We start from the raw sequence: 11,324 nt of genomic DNA, 5'->3' as shown, positions 1-11,324 counted from the left end.
TTCGGTGCTTTGTAAATGTTTATTTCACATACACTTACAAAAGGGGCATGAAAAACATACTATACAGTACATCCTCATTTCATCAAAAAAAAAATACTAACTTAAGAAATACAATAACACTTTTCCTATAAAATATACTGCATGTTTATTAAAAGCCAATTGTATTTGCACATAAATATATACAAGAATCTAACTCACAAGTCGAGCTTACCACTAATTTCAATAGTTCTAAATTGATTGGTCAAACCATGAGTTGACCAAGAAATAAAAGAAACAAAAAACCAGAGCGACACTTTTAAAATAATTGGATCAAAGTTGTAAATCAAAAGATTTATTTTTTAATTTTTTGTCCACTTGGCCTCTATTATAATGTGAGAAATGTAGCTAAACAATAAGTAATTGCATTTTCCTCCAAGATGTCAGTCATCGCTTTCATGCATGTTACAAAGAACAGAATAGTTTTGGTTGTCGTTGGCCCATGGCTTTTACTCTTCAGTAAATATAAGGGATGATCCTGTAGGGGACACGTCGACAATATGTGTCCCATGCAAGTCCATATTTGGCTCTACAGTGTTTCTCATCACGGGCCTCGCGGTGAATCAGCAAGACAGTGAAATATATCACATAGAAGTACGGCAGAAGATGTGAGACTCCTACCGAAAAAGAAGCAGATGGTAAAGAGGGAATGAGGATCATTATTTTTGTAAATAGCTATATTGAACCTGCGCATTTTCTTCTCCAGCTTAACAGTGGGTGGGTGTCATCATTTACCACTTTGACATAAAAAAAAAAAAAGAAAGGGTTTCTTTTCTTTTTTCTTTTCAATCGAACATCCATTTCGTTTGTTCGGTAAGGGGTTGTTCCGGCCACCAGTCCTCATTATGCTCATATTCATATTTCTTCCTCCTCAACTTTTGTGCTTCTCAGTTACAAAAGCAGCGAAACAATGAGTCAAATCATGTTTGTGTGTCAGCAGTAACAAAAGACTGACAGCCTCCGTTTTTATGCGCGCTAGACAGGAACAATGAGACCAGACCTTCAATGCGTCTAGCATGAGTCGCAACAATTTATCTGATAATAGAAGGAAGTGAGGGTTGCGGGTTGCAAACTGCACTACTCCGTCATACGCAAAATGATCAATCACTGAAAGTAGGACTACGTGTCACTACCGTGCAACTTTGTGTCTGCTGGACTACTAAAAATGGGTTAGGAATCAGAGATGGGCACATTTTATTGTTGATCATTTACCTTAATGAACTTTATCATAAATTATGTGGGTTCTGCGTGATAATTATACTGTATATAGATATATACTGTCTCCATATAGTTGACAACAAACAATTGTAAATATTTCTCTTTATTAAATATTTTCTTTTTCAGCCTGACGATAAATAAACCAATTAAATTTCACTCAATTTGGACAAGTCACATGAAGTCAGGGATAGGACTGGCCACTTGATTAACACATTTAGTGCCAGTGACGGCTATAGACGTCAAAAATCCACATTTAACTGGGCTGGCATTAAATGAGTTAATAAAAAAAAATAAAAAAATGAACGAGCAGAAAATTGAAAAAAGAAGAAGTTTTTTTTGTATTTTATTTATTTTATTATTATTATTATTATTTTTACAAACCCAACGGCGGATCCGGGAAAAATCCAAAGTGTGAAAATAAAATACAGTATGTTGTTATTTAACTCAATTTGGACAAGTCACATGACGTCAGGGATAGGACTGGCCACTTGATTAACTCATTTAGTGCCAGTATAAATACATCCCAAATTTAACTGGGCTGGCATTGAATGAGTTAATAAAAAAAAATTAAAAAAAGAACAAGCAGAAAATTGAAAAAAAAGTTTTTATTTATTTATTTATATTATTATTATTATTATTATGTATTTTTACAAACCCAACGGCGGATCCGGGAAAAATCCAAAGTGTGAAAATAAAATACAGTATGTTGTTATTTTGTTGCTTCAAAAATGAAATCAATGAAAAGAACAATATGTTCAAATTGTGTCCCAATCTGAAATAGCAATTTTCGTCATAGATCTAGTTAGGAAGTGTGTTCCAATGCGCCCCAGTAAAAAAATAAATAAAATAAATGATGGCCCCCTCCAGCATTTAAGTTACCCAACACTGCACTGTAAAAAACACCCAACAGCGGCCAGAACGAAGTGAACACAAGTGAATATATCAAATATAAATGCGCACACACATATGATGGTGTGTTCTTACCACAAGGCAGAGACCAAGCCAAGGCCATGAGGAGATCACCCAAGTAATTGGGATGACGAACGAGACCCCACCAACCAGACACCAGCAAACGCTTCCCTGTTGCTGTGGCGATAGTCTCCAGCCCTGCGAGGAGCCGTGGATAATGCAGGGAGAATGTCGCAATCACTTCAACTAATGAGCATTTCACAATCACGCTGGCAGATGCCCCTGATGGATGCCTTCACTATATCATCTTATTCCACTGACAAGAAAAGAAACCTTTGAATATGAATGTTGATTAATGAATAAAAACAAATGAGTACTGACTTGCAACACTTGGATGTGTGGGGTTTCTCCTGAATTGATTCTTCTGCGAGTTGGATTTTCGGAAAATACAATATCCGATACCTAAGGCGGATGGAGAGTATCTTAAGAACGGGAAAAACAACATGCTGTAAAATTGAGAAGAAGCAGGTGGTTACCATTTAAAGTTATTATGGCTGCAACTCCCAACGGGCTTAGAGCTTGAGGATGTTCAACCAGAAAAGCCGCCTGCAGGCTGTATGTGAAAGGAACCCAAGTCAGGTCACCGAAGACCAGCATGAAGCCAAAACCATCATGCACAATGTCCATCGTGGTCAAAACTGCCTCCTGGTAGAATGAACAAATAGATGACGCTTATAAGATTACCGTGAATTCAAGACTATAAGCTGCTACTTTGGCGATTTAAACAGTGATGCAGCTAACGCGTGCATTTCTATAGGCTAACAAACGCCACGCTACCTTCTTTTTATTGAAGGCCATTTCCTTGTTCTTTACTTCAACCCCTATTGGGGAAAATCCACTTGCATCATGATTCTTGGTGACTGTTCAAATTGTTAGCAAGGTAAGAGAAGTTCTACACTCTAAAAAGAGAATTGTTGAACCAATTTAAGATTATAAATTGAATTGTTGACCAATTAAAAAAAAAGTTTTTAAGGTTAATTTAATTTAATTTAATCGTATGTTACCACTTGAAGCGATTTTTTTTTAAAAATTGGTCAACAATTCTCTTTTTAGAGTGAATATGTCTGTCTGGACACAAGAAATCCCAATCTATCAAATTACTAAGGATGGGCGAGTACCAATACAAAGTATGCCAATGCCAGCCAATGATACCCCAAAAAAAAATTCCCCCCCCCAAAAAATAAATATATATATATAAAAATCTGGTATTGAGTAAGCCTTCCTTGGCAGTAGTTGGCGCTATACTGAGGCAGTTTGATAAAATGGCGAATCATCATCTGCGTCAGAAAGAAATATCTTGCTTCACGATTTTTTTTTGTCGTTACTTTTACATATCAAACGTTCTAGAAGTACTCAGTATTGGTGAATACTCAAAGAGTGAATACTTGTACTGGTATCGGTCTGACAAAATGTGGTATCAAACATCCCCACCATATTACTATGCAGATAATACTTCCCTTTTTGAGTTGGCGTGGAGAAAATCGGACACCAAAAAATATATAGCACATTAGGGTTGTGCCAAAAAATAGATGATCATTTAGTACGATTCAGAATCGATTTTAAATGTCCCAAAATTGATTTTATTTAAATTATTTTATACTGTCTTTGTCTGTGTGCGCCTTTATTTGGAGCGCTGTTCATGTTGTACCCAACTCGGCCACTGAGGGGAGGTGTGGCTCCACGCGGTCTAATACACTGTTAAGTTGTAGCCACATTAGAGAGTAGAAGGAAAAAGTCACGATCAAGTTATTCCAATAAAAGTTGTTTTTTCCCAGCGTGGAGCCGCTCTTTTGAGTGATAAAAGTGCCGCGAGTAGCGCGCTAATTAGCATTAGCGAGTCAGACTGGAGTAGATCGTTACAATTCCTTGCATATGTATAGATTGAAGCAAAAATCATTGTCAATCAAATCATTTTGAATAAAAAAATCGTTCCTAATCGAAAATCAATTCTGAATCGAATCGAATCGTGAGACATTCAAAGATTCCCACCCCTACAGCACACATATGATTACAGAGAAGAGGTTGTGATGTGTTTGTTTTTTGTTGGGGGAGGGGGTGGGGGGCTTACCATGCATGTGTGTGTTAATTTCGAGTAACTAAGGTAATTTTAGAACAAAAAAATATTTCCGTGTAAAAATTCTTACTACGTGGAAACCTTTCATTAATTTAGTGGATGCGTCTTACGTTCAGGTGTGCTCAATAGTCTGGAAATTGCGATACTCGGCTTAACCTACAAATCATATTCTAAGTAATTGTGCGGTTCGACGTCTCACCTCGTTCCACAGAGCATCGGCCACATACAGCAACTGAAAACTGTTGACCAGGATCATGGCGAGTGAAGGGGAGCCTCGAAGTTCCACTTCTTGCATCAGCATACCAAAGTTGACGACCACCTGAAAGAAAAGCACATGATGTGGACGGACGAATGGATTTCGGTCCGTATTTCCAGATCAGCCTGCAACAGACATCGAACATCCCCGCTATGCAACGTATTATTATTGTAATATTCAATAACGGTAGCAGCAAAATTTGAGTTATTGCAAGGAACGGTGGCACTTCTTTTGTATTCTAGTGTGAATAGTGAACGTGTTTGGGCACCGAATGAGTTGTTTTATTCTCACACACACACACACACAAAAAGTGCATGTTTTATAATTTATTCATCTACGCCCTGAATTGAAATCACTTATTTGAGAGCTCTCCGCAAAGATCGGATCTTTATCAGCTGAGTGGCCGAAAAGAGCAAAGCAAGCACGACCTCACACGAACGTCACGTGACCTCAGTTATCACGTCTATATTCTTGACTCCTTTCGAGGCGAGGAGGAACAAAGCCGTTTGTTTTCTAATGTTCACTCCAAATTGTAAACAACACTATTAGCGTATCTCAAACGAACAGAGTTTACCCCCCCTTGTGATTCTTACATGAACTGCATATGACTCTCGCAGTAAAATGCATCCTGGACCAAACAATATCATTTATTGATGTTCCATCTGCTCCGTGTCACGCTTATGTTTGCGTCACGTGCTGAGACAAAGAGGTTAATTTACATAATTAACCGGTCATTTCAAAGAGCTACGAATATCAACGTATTTATTATTCAGTGAAAAGTACTAAAAGATATGGCAAGGAAAAAGATGCTGTCGAATAAATGTCAAGACATTCAACCAAAATCTCCCACACACCGTTGGGTGGGAGGTTTTTGTGTTCTCTCCTACACGACTCACTCTAAAATTATCAAATAGGCAAAGCCTTTACTGTTTTGACTGTAAACACAAAAAATGAAGATAGATGTCACCTAATAAAAGGTATCATTACATACAGAATGGGTGAACCTTTGTGTCCAAACTAATGTGGATACTCAATTTTTTTTCATGCTTATTGGTAATTCACAGAAAGATTTTAGAGGGTACTTCAAAATATTCCACATTTATCAAAGGTCAGGAGGGTGAGAATTCATTTTGTGATTCTGTCAGTGTAAGTTTAAAAAATATATATGTTGAACAACATCGCCACCTAATGGCAGTAACCTCAAAGACAGCACGAGGTTACATACTTTGACACAATATTCAGTGTACACCTAACAAGAAATGTTAACTTGAAATCATGTTTTGATGTAAATAATGGCTTTGATGATAAGTAACAAAGATGACAAGTTCTACTTACCCAGCCAATCAGACCTGGTCTGAGTTCACAGAAATATTTCAGGTCAAAATGACCTATACGAGGGTTTAGTACCCGACCAATGAAGAAGTCATACAGAGGATTTCCTTAAAAAAAATACAAAATACAAAAAGTATGGTAAAACTGTAATCTGTGACAACAAATGAAAATTAATTTATTTCAGGCCAATGTCAATAAACGTGATCAAATTAACTCATTCACTGCCATTGACGTCAAAAAATCATTTGAACTATTTCTATAAGTTTAAATTGTTTCCCCACTTTTGTTAACAAGAGTATGAAAACCTAGATTTTTTTATTATTATTGTTTATTTAGAACAGATAACATTTGTGATTAATCACGAGTTAACTAGTGAAGTCATGCGATTAATTATGATTAAAAAAATTGAATCGCTTGGCGCCCCTAATTTTTAATAATCTTTCTTTTTTTCTTTAAAAAAAGAAGAAGAAGAAAAGATCATTAAAAATTAGGGGCATAATCTTTTTCCGTAATTAATCGCATGACTTCACTAGTTAATCACAAATTTTATATCTGTTCTAAGTGTACAATGTTTTTTTCTAGGTTTTCATACTCTTGTTATCAAAAGTGGAAAAAAATGCTAAACTAATAGAAATAGTTCAAATGAAATTTTTGACGTCAACAGCCGTCAATGGCAGTGAATGAGTTAATTGTCTAGCTATGTGCATTCAAACATACCTCCACAATAATGTTTTCTTAGAATATTTCTCAGACAATTATGTAAAGCTAATGATAGAAAATGTTGACACAATTTACTCCCCCCCCCCAATATTTAATCAATGTTACAAAAGGCCAAAACTAAATGTCCTACATGTCTCGGATTCAAATGCATTCCAACAACATCCACAAAAGGAGCACGGCTCTATTACGTTAGCTCAAAGTCATCCTTTGCATGTTATAAAGGCACTTACATGAAAAAAAGCTCTTCTTGTTTTGTGTAATATTTACAACAAGGCACAGCTGAGGCATGTCGTTTGACAAGCTGTATATTTCAGCCAGCAGCGGTGAAATCAGACCACTCGACTCTCTTAGATTTCAAACTTCTCAAGTGGAGCTGATGTGTACAGGTAAGCGGGTCATCTTCTTGTGCGCGAGTGCCTGAAGCCTACTGGCTGCAAACCCGTTCGCTGCGAGGACATTTTGCTGCTCTCGACAACAACTTGATATCTCCCATCTCTACCACTTACCCAAGGGAACGTCCGAACCCTTCAGCGCAGAGCGGAACAAATAAAGTACATTCACATGGAGAGCTGCTCTTATGACGGCCTGTGCCTTTTGAATGATGAAGCTTGGTTTTCTCACCCGTGTTGCCCCCCAAAGCAAGAGCGTGGGGAGGCGCCCAAAAGGAACAAATATAGAGGTAGACTGAGAGCATGAAGGACACTCCTGTTGCACACATAGCCAGAGGCAACATCAGCTGGAACAGATGCCCCAAAGGAGCCTCGAACATCAGAAGCAACAACAGCAATGCGCCGCTGATGCACAAGCTATGGAAACCTGCAGGGGAGGAAAAAAAAAACATTTGAAATGTTGTTGGCCGAGAGGGGAAATCACAAACTCGTCGGTAGGAGGTCGTAATGTAAATAAGATGAAGGCTCTGGAATGAAGTGCAGATTAAAAGATGCATCAAGAAACATATAGGCTACAGTATCTTCTCGGAGATTTCTGTTAGTTTGTTTCGCCGCTCACAGTCCAAAAGCATACCGGTTGCTAGCTTAACTCATTTACTGCCAATGCCGACTATAAACGTCCCCCCCAAAAAATTCAACTATTTCTATTATTATATCATTTTTTTCCCACTTTTGTTAAGGATATAAAAACCTAGAATTTTTTTATTGTACATTTTGAACAGATATGAAATTTTTGATTAATCGCGAGTTAACTAGTGAAGTCATGAGAGTAATTACGATTAAAAACTTTAAATCGCCTGACGCCCCAAATTTTTAATAATATTTTCTTTCCTTATTTTTCTTTTTATTCATTCACTGCCGTCAACAGCTATAAACATAAAAAAAATAATTTGAACTATTTCTATTAGTTTAACATGTTTTCCCCATTTTTGTTAACAAGAGTATGAAAACCTAGAATTGTTTTTATTGTACATTTAAAACAGATATAAAATTTGTGATTAATTGTGAGTTAACTAGTGAAGTCATGAGATTAATTTAAAAAAAAATTTTTAATTACCGCCTCTTGCCCCTAATTTTTAACAATGAGATGGGCAAGTGATATCCGGCATTTCAAGTTATCGGTACTCGCGACGGGGGCCGATACCAGTAATGGCAGCTATCTTGTGGCCGTTTTATGATCAGGAACATAAGGCACACATGTATGACAGATGCCCATGAAGAATTTATTTAAATTGATTTTATTGTGTGTTCTATACAAAATATGTAATTTATGAACAAATGGAAAAAAATATTACAGAAACATCTTTAAAATGTGTCATTGTTTTTTTTTTGGGGGGGGGGGGTATTATGTCTCAAAAATACTAATGAAATCGGTATTTGCTATCGTTATAAGTGACTACTAAAGAGTAGATTGTCTGTCTAGTACAAAAAATAATAATAATAGATGGATGCACCAAAATTGCCACAAAAATAAATAAATAAACGTACCGTTTATGGGATACTTGAGACGTGTTCCATTCCTCAGCACTAATCCCTCAGAGACCTAAAGTGACATTTTAAACATTATTAACAATTTACTAGAAAATAATTTGCTATACCAGACTTCTAAACTACAACATTCGGTATGCCGGCACAAAGATGTTTTCACTATTTTGCAATGCACTGCCTCAGTATGAAACTGTGAAGTTCTGCACTGCTGCAATCCCCAATGACGAAAATAATGTTACGTAATACCAAAAACAAATAATAATAATTAAATAATAGAATCTAATATAACTACATCAACTTATTAGAAACCTAATAATATTCATTGTCATTATGATTATTATTGTTCCTTTATTTTTTGCATTAGAGGCTAAATAGTTTTAAGTTGGAACGGTTTCAACCGGGCAAAAAAAAAAAAAAAAAAAGGAGTAGAAATAAGAGGAGAAAAAAACAAAAAAAAAATCATAATAATCGTATTTTAATGGTGAAAATTTTGAATTTTTGGTAAGTATTGTGAGTTGAAGCTGAATGATTTAAATTTCAAATAGGAACCATTCGAATCTGTTAAATTGAATGTGCCATTGGCAATTATGCCAATTAATTGTGTATTTTGTGTCACTTGTATAATGTAGCTATCATCTTGACATTCAAAATACATTGTAAACATTCGTAGTGAACGTGTACCTTTCCGACTGGCAGCAAATATAGGAAAGCATGCAAAGCTATCCAGCCTAGCAGGAGGAGGGGAGCCAAAGGGTCCCAAAGCTGGTCAAGTGAGGGCAAAGGCAGCGGCCACTGGAACAGAGCTGCGTCAGGAGATCGACTCACGCAAATCAGGAAAAGCACCGTCAATGGCAGAAAGATGGGAATGCAAACGGCCCCTGGGGATGGAATACAAATGCAAGCAGACAGTATTTGAGAAGCGATGCTCTGAAATGTCGTACTGTAAATAATTCACGCATCAACAGTTCAGCTCAGTTATGTTACATTTTGAAGTCTGTGAAACGTGGAGCTGACACATTCAAAGCTTGTTTTTTATTTTTTTCTAAAATGATAGAATCTGACGCTCAGTTCAATAGAAAAACAAAAAGTCCCACGTACATAGTTGCTGCGAGGGCTTTGCTCTTTTTTTATGTCATGTGCAATAACAAGCACAGCTTGCACACGCTGTATGTAATGACTTTCTGAAACAAAGTATTCTGTTGAACAAAAGCCTTTTTGATTTTTAAAATGAAAGTGTTTGTTTAAAATTAGAAAGAACATCCAGCATTTTTTTTTTTTTTTTTTTAAAGACAAGTGGTTCGGAAAGCTGCCTCTCAGTCAAGATTGTCACTCTATACTGACATATCCAAGCGTGTACCCAAAGTATATACCCCAAACTCACCCGCGACTTTAAATCAGGACAAACTCCTTAATGGATGCATTTCAAAAGATTGCTAAACCACATCAATATTTACATTTGAAAATACTCCCAAAAATAAATAAACAGTGGCAGTGCCATGATGCTGGCAGGAAGAGCAAGTGGAAGTGACTCACCAAGGGTTCCTCCAAATTCCCTCTCTGTGTTCTGGGGAGCCTTGCCATTTGGTGCTTGACTCTTTGACCTCATTATTAGTGTGCTGCAAAAACAAGATTAGAAGTTATGATGAATTTATAATTTTTTTTTTATAATTAACCCTGAAATTCTATATGAAAATATAATGTATCAGTAAGATAACCACAGTGTGTAACCTTCCTTTCAGCTTTATTTTTGTAACCATACATCTACTCGATTATTCTGCAGTTACATAGATAGATAGATAAATTGTATTCATTAAAAAATAAAAAACAACAAATAAAATCTTGTTCAAAGATAATACAGTAATGCCCACTATTGATTGACAATGTAGGAGAAATACTATTGTTTTTACTGGTGAAATTATGGAGTTCAATATCTTGGGTTGGACGTTTGAATGTCATTAGAGTCAGCTATATGTTTTTTATCTCAACATGACAAAACTAAATCATTAGTTATCATTAGATGCAGTTAACAAAAAGACAGATACATGTTTATAGCTAAAACTGAACAAAAATTAGTGTCAAATTACCGCCATTTACTAGTTTTTCTTTAGCTCTTCTCCTGGTTTAAACTAGTTAACTATACAATGATCTTAACACGCTTGAAAAAAAATAAAAAGTTAGATACCTGACTGACGTGGTGTACGTAGACGTACATCCAAGAGAAAGTGCAGCACTCAAGCAGCCTTCAAATGGACCCGCCCCCTCAACGTGTTTCGAAGACGCAAACGATAGCTGAGCCAATCACATTACTCAAAAGAATCTGAAGAGGGCGGTGACAAAATACTTCGTCCAATCAGATTGTTTGCTTTGGTGGCGTCAGCAATCACCGCACGACACGCAGACTGCTGGATAGATGTTGTGAAACAGAAACACCTGGATATTATATAAAATATCGTACCGACAATTGTGATGATGTCGAACACCTTGTCTGACACCCGACGCTGTTCACACGTTTATTACAAATAAACAGTACTGCACACATTTAAACACAAACAATTTAGGACGGCTCCATATTAGCAAATCTCCTGTACTCTCTCGTAGGCTACTAATTATTATTTGTGTCTTTTTTTTTCTTTAACGGCTAATGTACCTGGTAAATTTTTGTGAAATCAATGTACAGGTTTTCCCCAAATATTTTACCTCATTCAGTGCAACCTCTTGTTGCTTAGCAGATCAGCTGCCCAACAGTGCAACTAACTAAGTAACTATTTATATAATGGAAATA

General features: G+C 36.4%; 1 protein-coding gene across 1 annotated transcript; it reads right to left on the bottom strand.

Moving 5' to 3' along the window:
* Positions 1 to 10,801, bottom strand: tm7sf2 (transmembrane 7 superfamily member 2). The gene is made up of 11 exons (XM_086098975.1): positions 10,725 to 10,801; positions 10,076 to 10,158; positions 9,224 to 9,420; positions 8,543 to 8,597; positions 7,227 to 7,421; positions 5,889 to 5,992; positions 4,497 to 4,616; positions 2,700 to 2,868; positions 2,545 to 2,625; positions 2,239 to 2,361; positions 1 to 653 (listed from the first exon to the last, which is right to left on the bottom strand). The coding sequence occupies exons 2-11, from the start codon at positions 10,146 to 10,148 to the stop codon at positions 493 to 495; spliced, it is 1,278 nt and encodes a 425-aa protein (XP_085955101.1). The 5' UTR covers positions 10,149 to 10,158; positions 10,725 to 10,801; the 3' UTR covers positions 1 to 492.
* Between the last annotated feature and the right edge of the window lie 523 nt (positions 10,802 to 11,324).

Source organism: Leptonotus elevatus, chromosome 16 (assembly GCF_054856555.1).
Source record: "Leptonotus elevatus isolate MCC_2025b chromosome 16, RoL_Lele_1.0, whole genome shotgun sequence".
NCBI lineage: Eukaryota > Metazoa > Chordata > Actinopteri > Syngnathiformes > Syngnathidae > Leptonotus > Leptonotus elevatus.
This window is presented reverse-complemented; position numbering and strand designations above follow the sequence as displayed.

Excerpts from the sequence above, each read along its gene's own strand:
- tm7sf2 (XM_086098975.1), bottom strand. The coding sequence starts at position 10,148 with ATGAGGTCAAAGAGTCAAGCACCAAATGGCAAGGCTCCCCAGAACACA. Across the intron at positions 2,869-4,496 it reads CCGATGCTCTGTGGAACGAG|GAGGCAGTTTTGACCACGAT; the intron begins GTGAGACGTCGA and ends TCATTCTACCAG. Across the intron at positions 2,362-2,544 it reads CACACATCCAAGTGTTGCAA|GGCTGGAGACTATCGCCACA; the intron begins GTCAGTACTCAT and ends GGCTCCTCGCAG.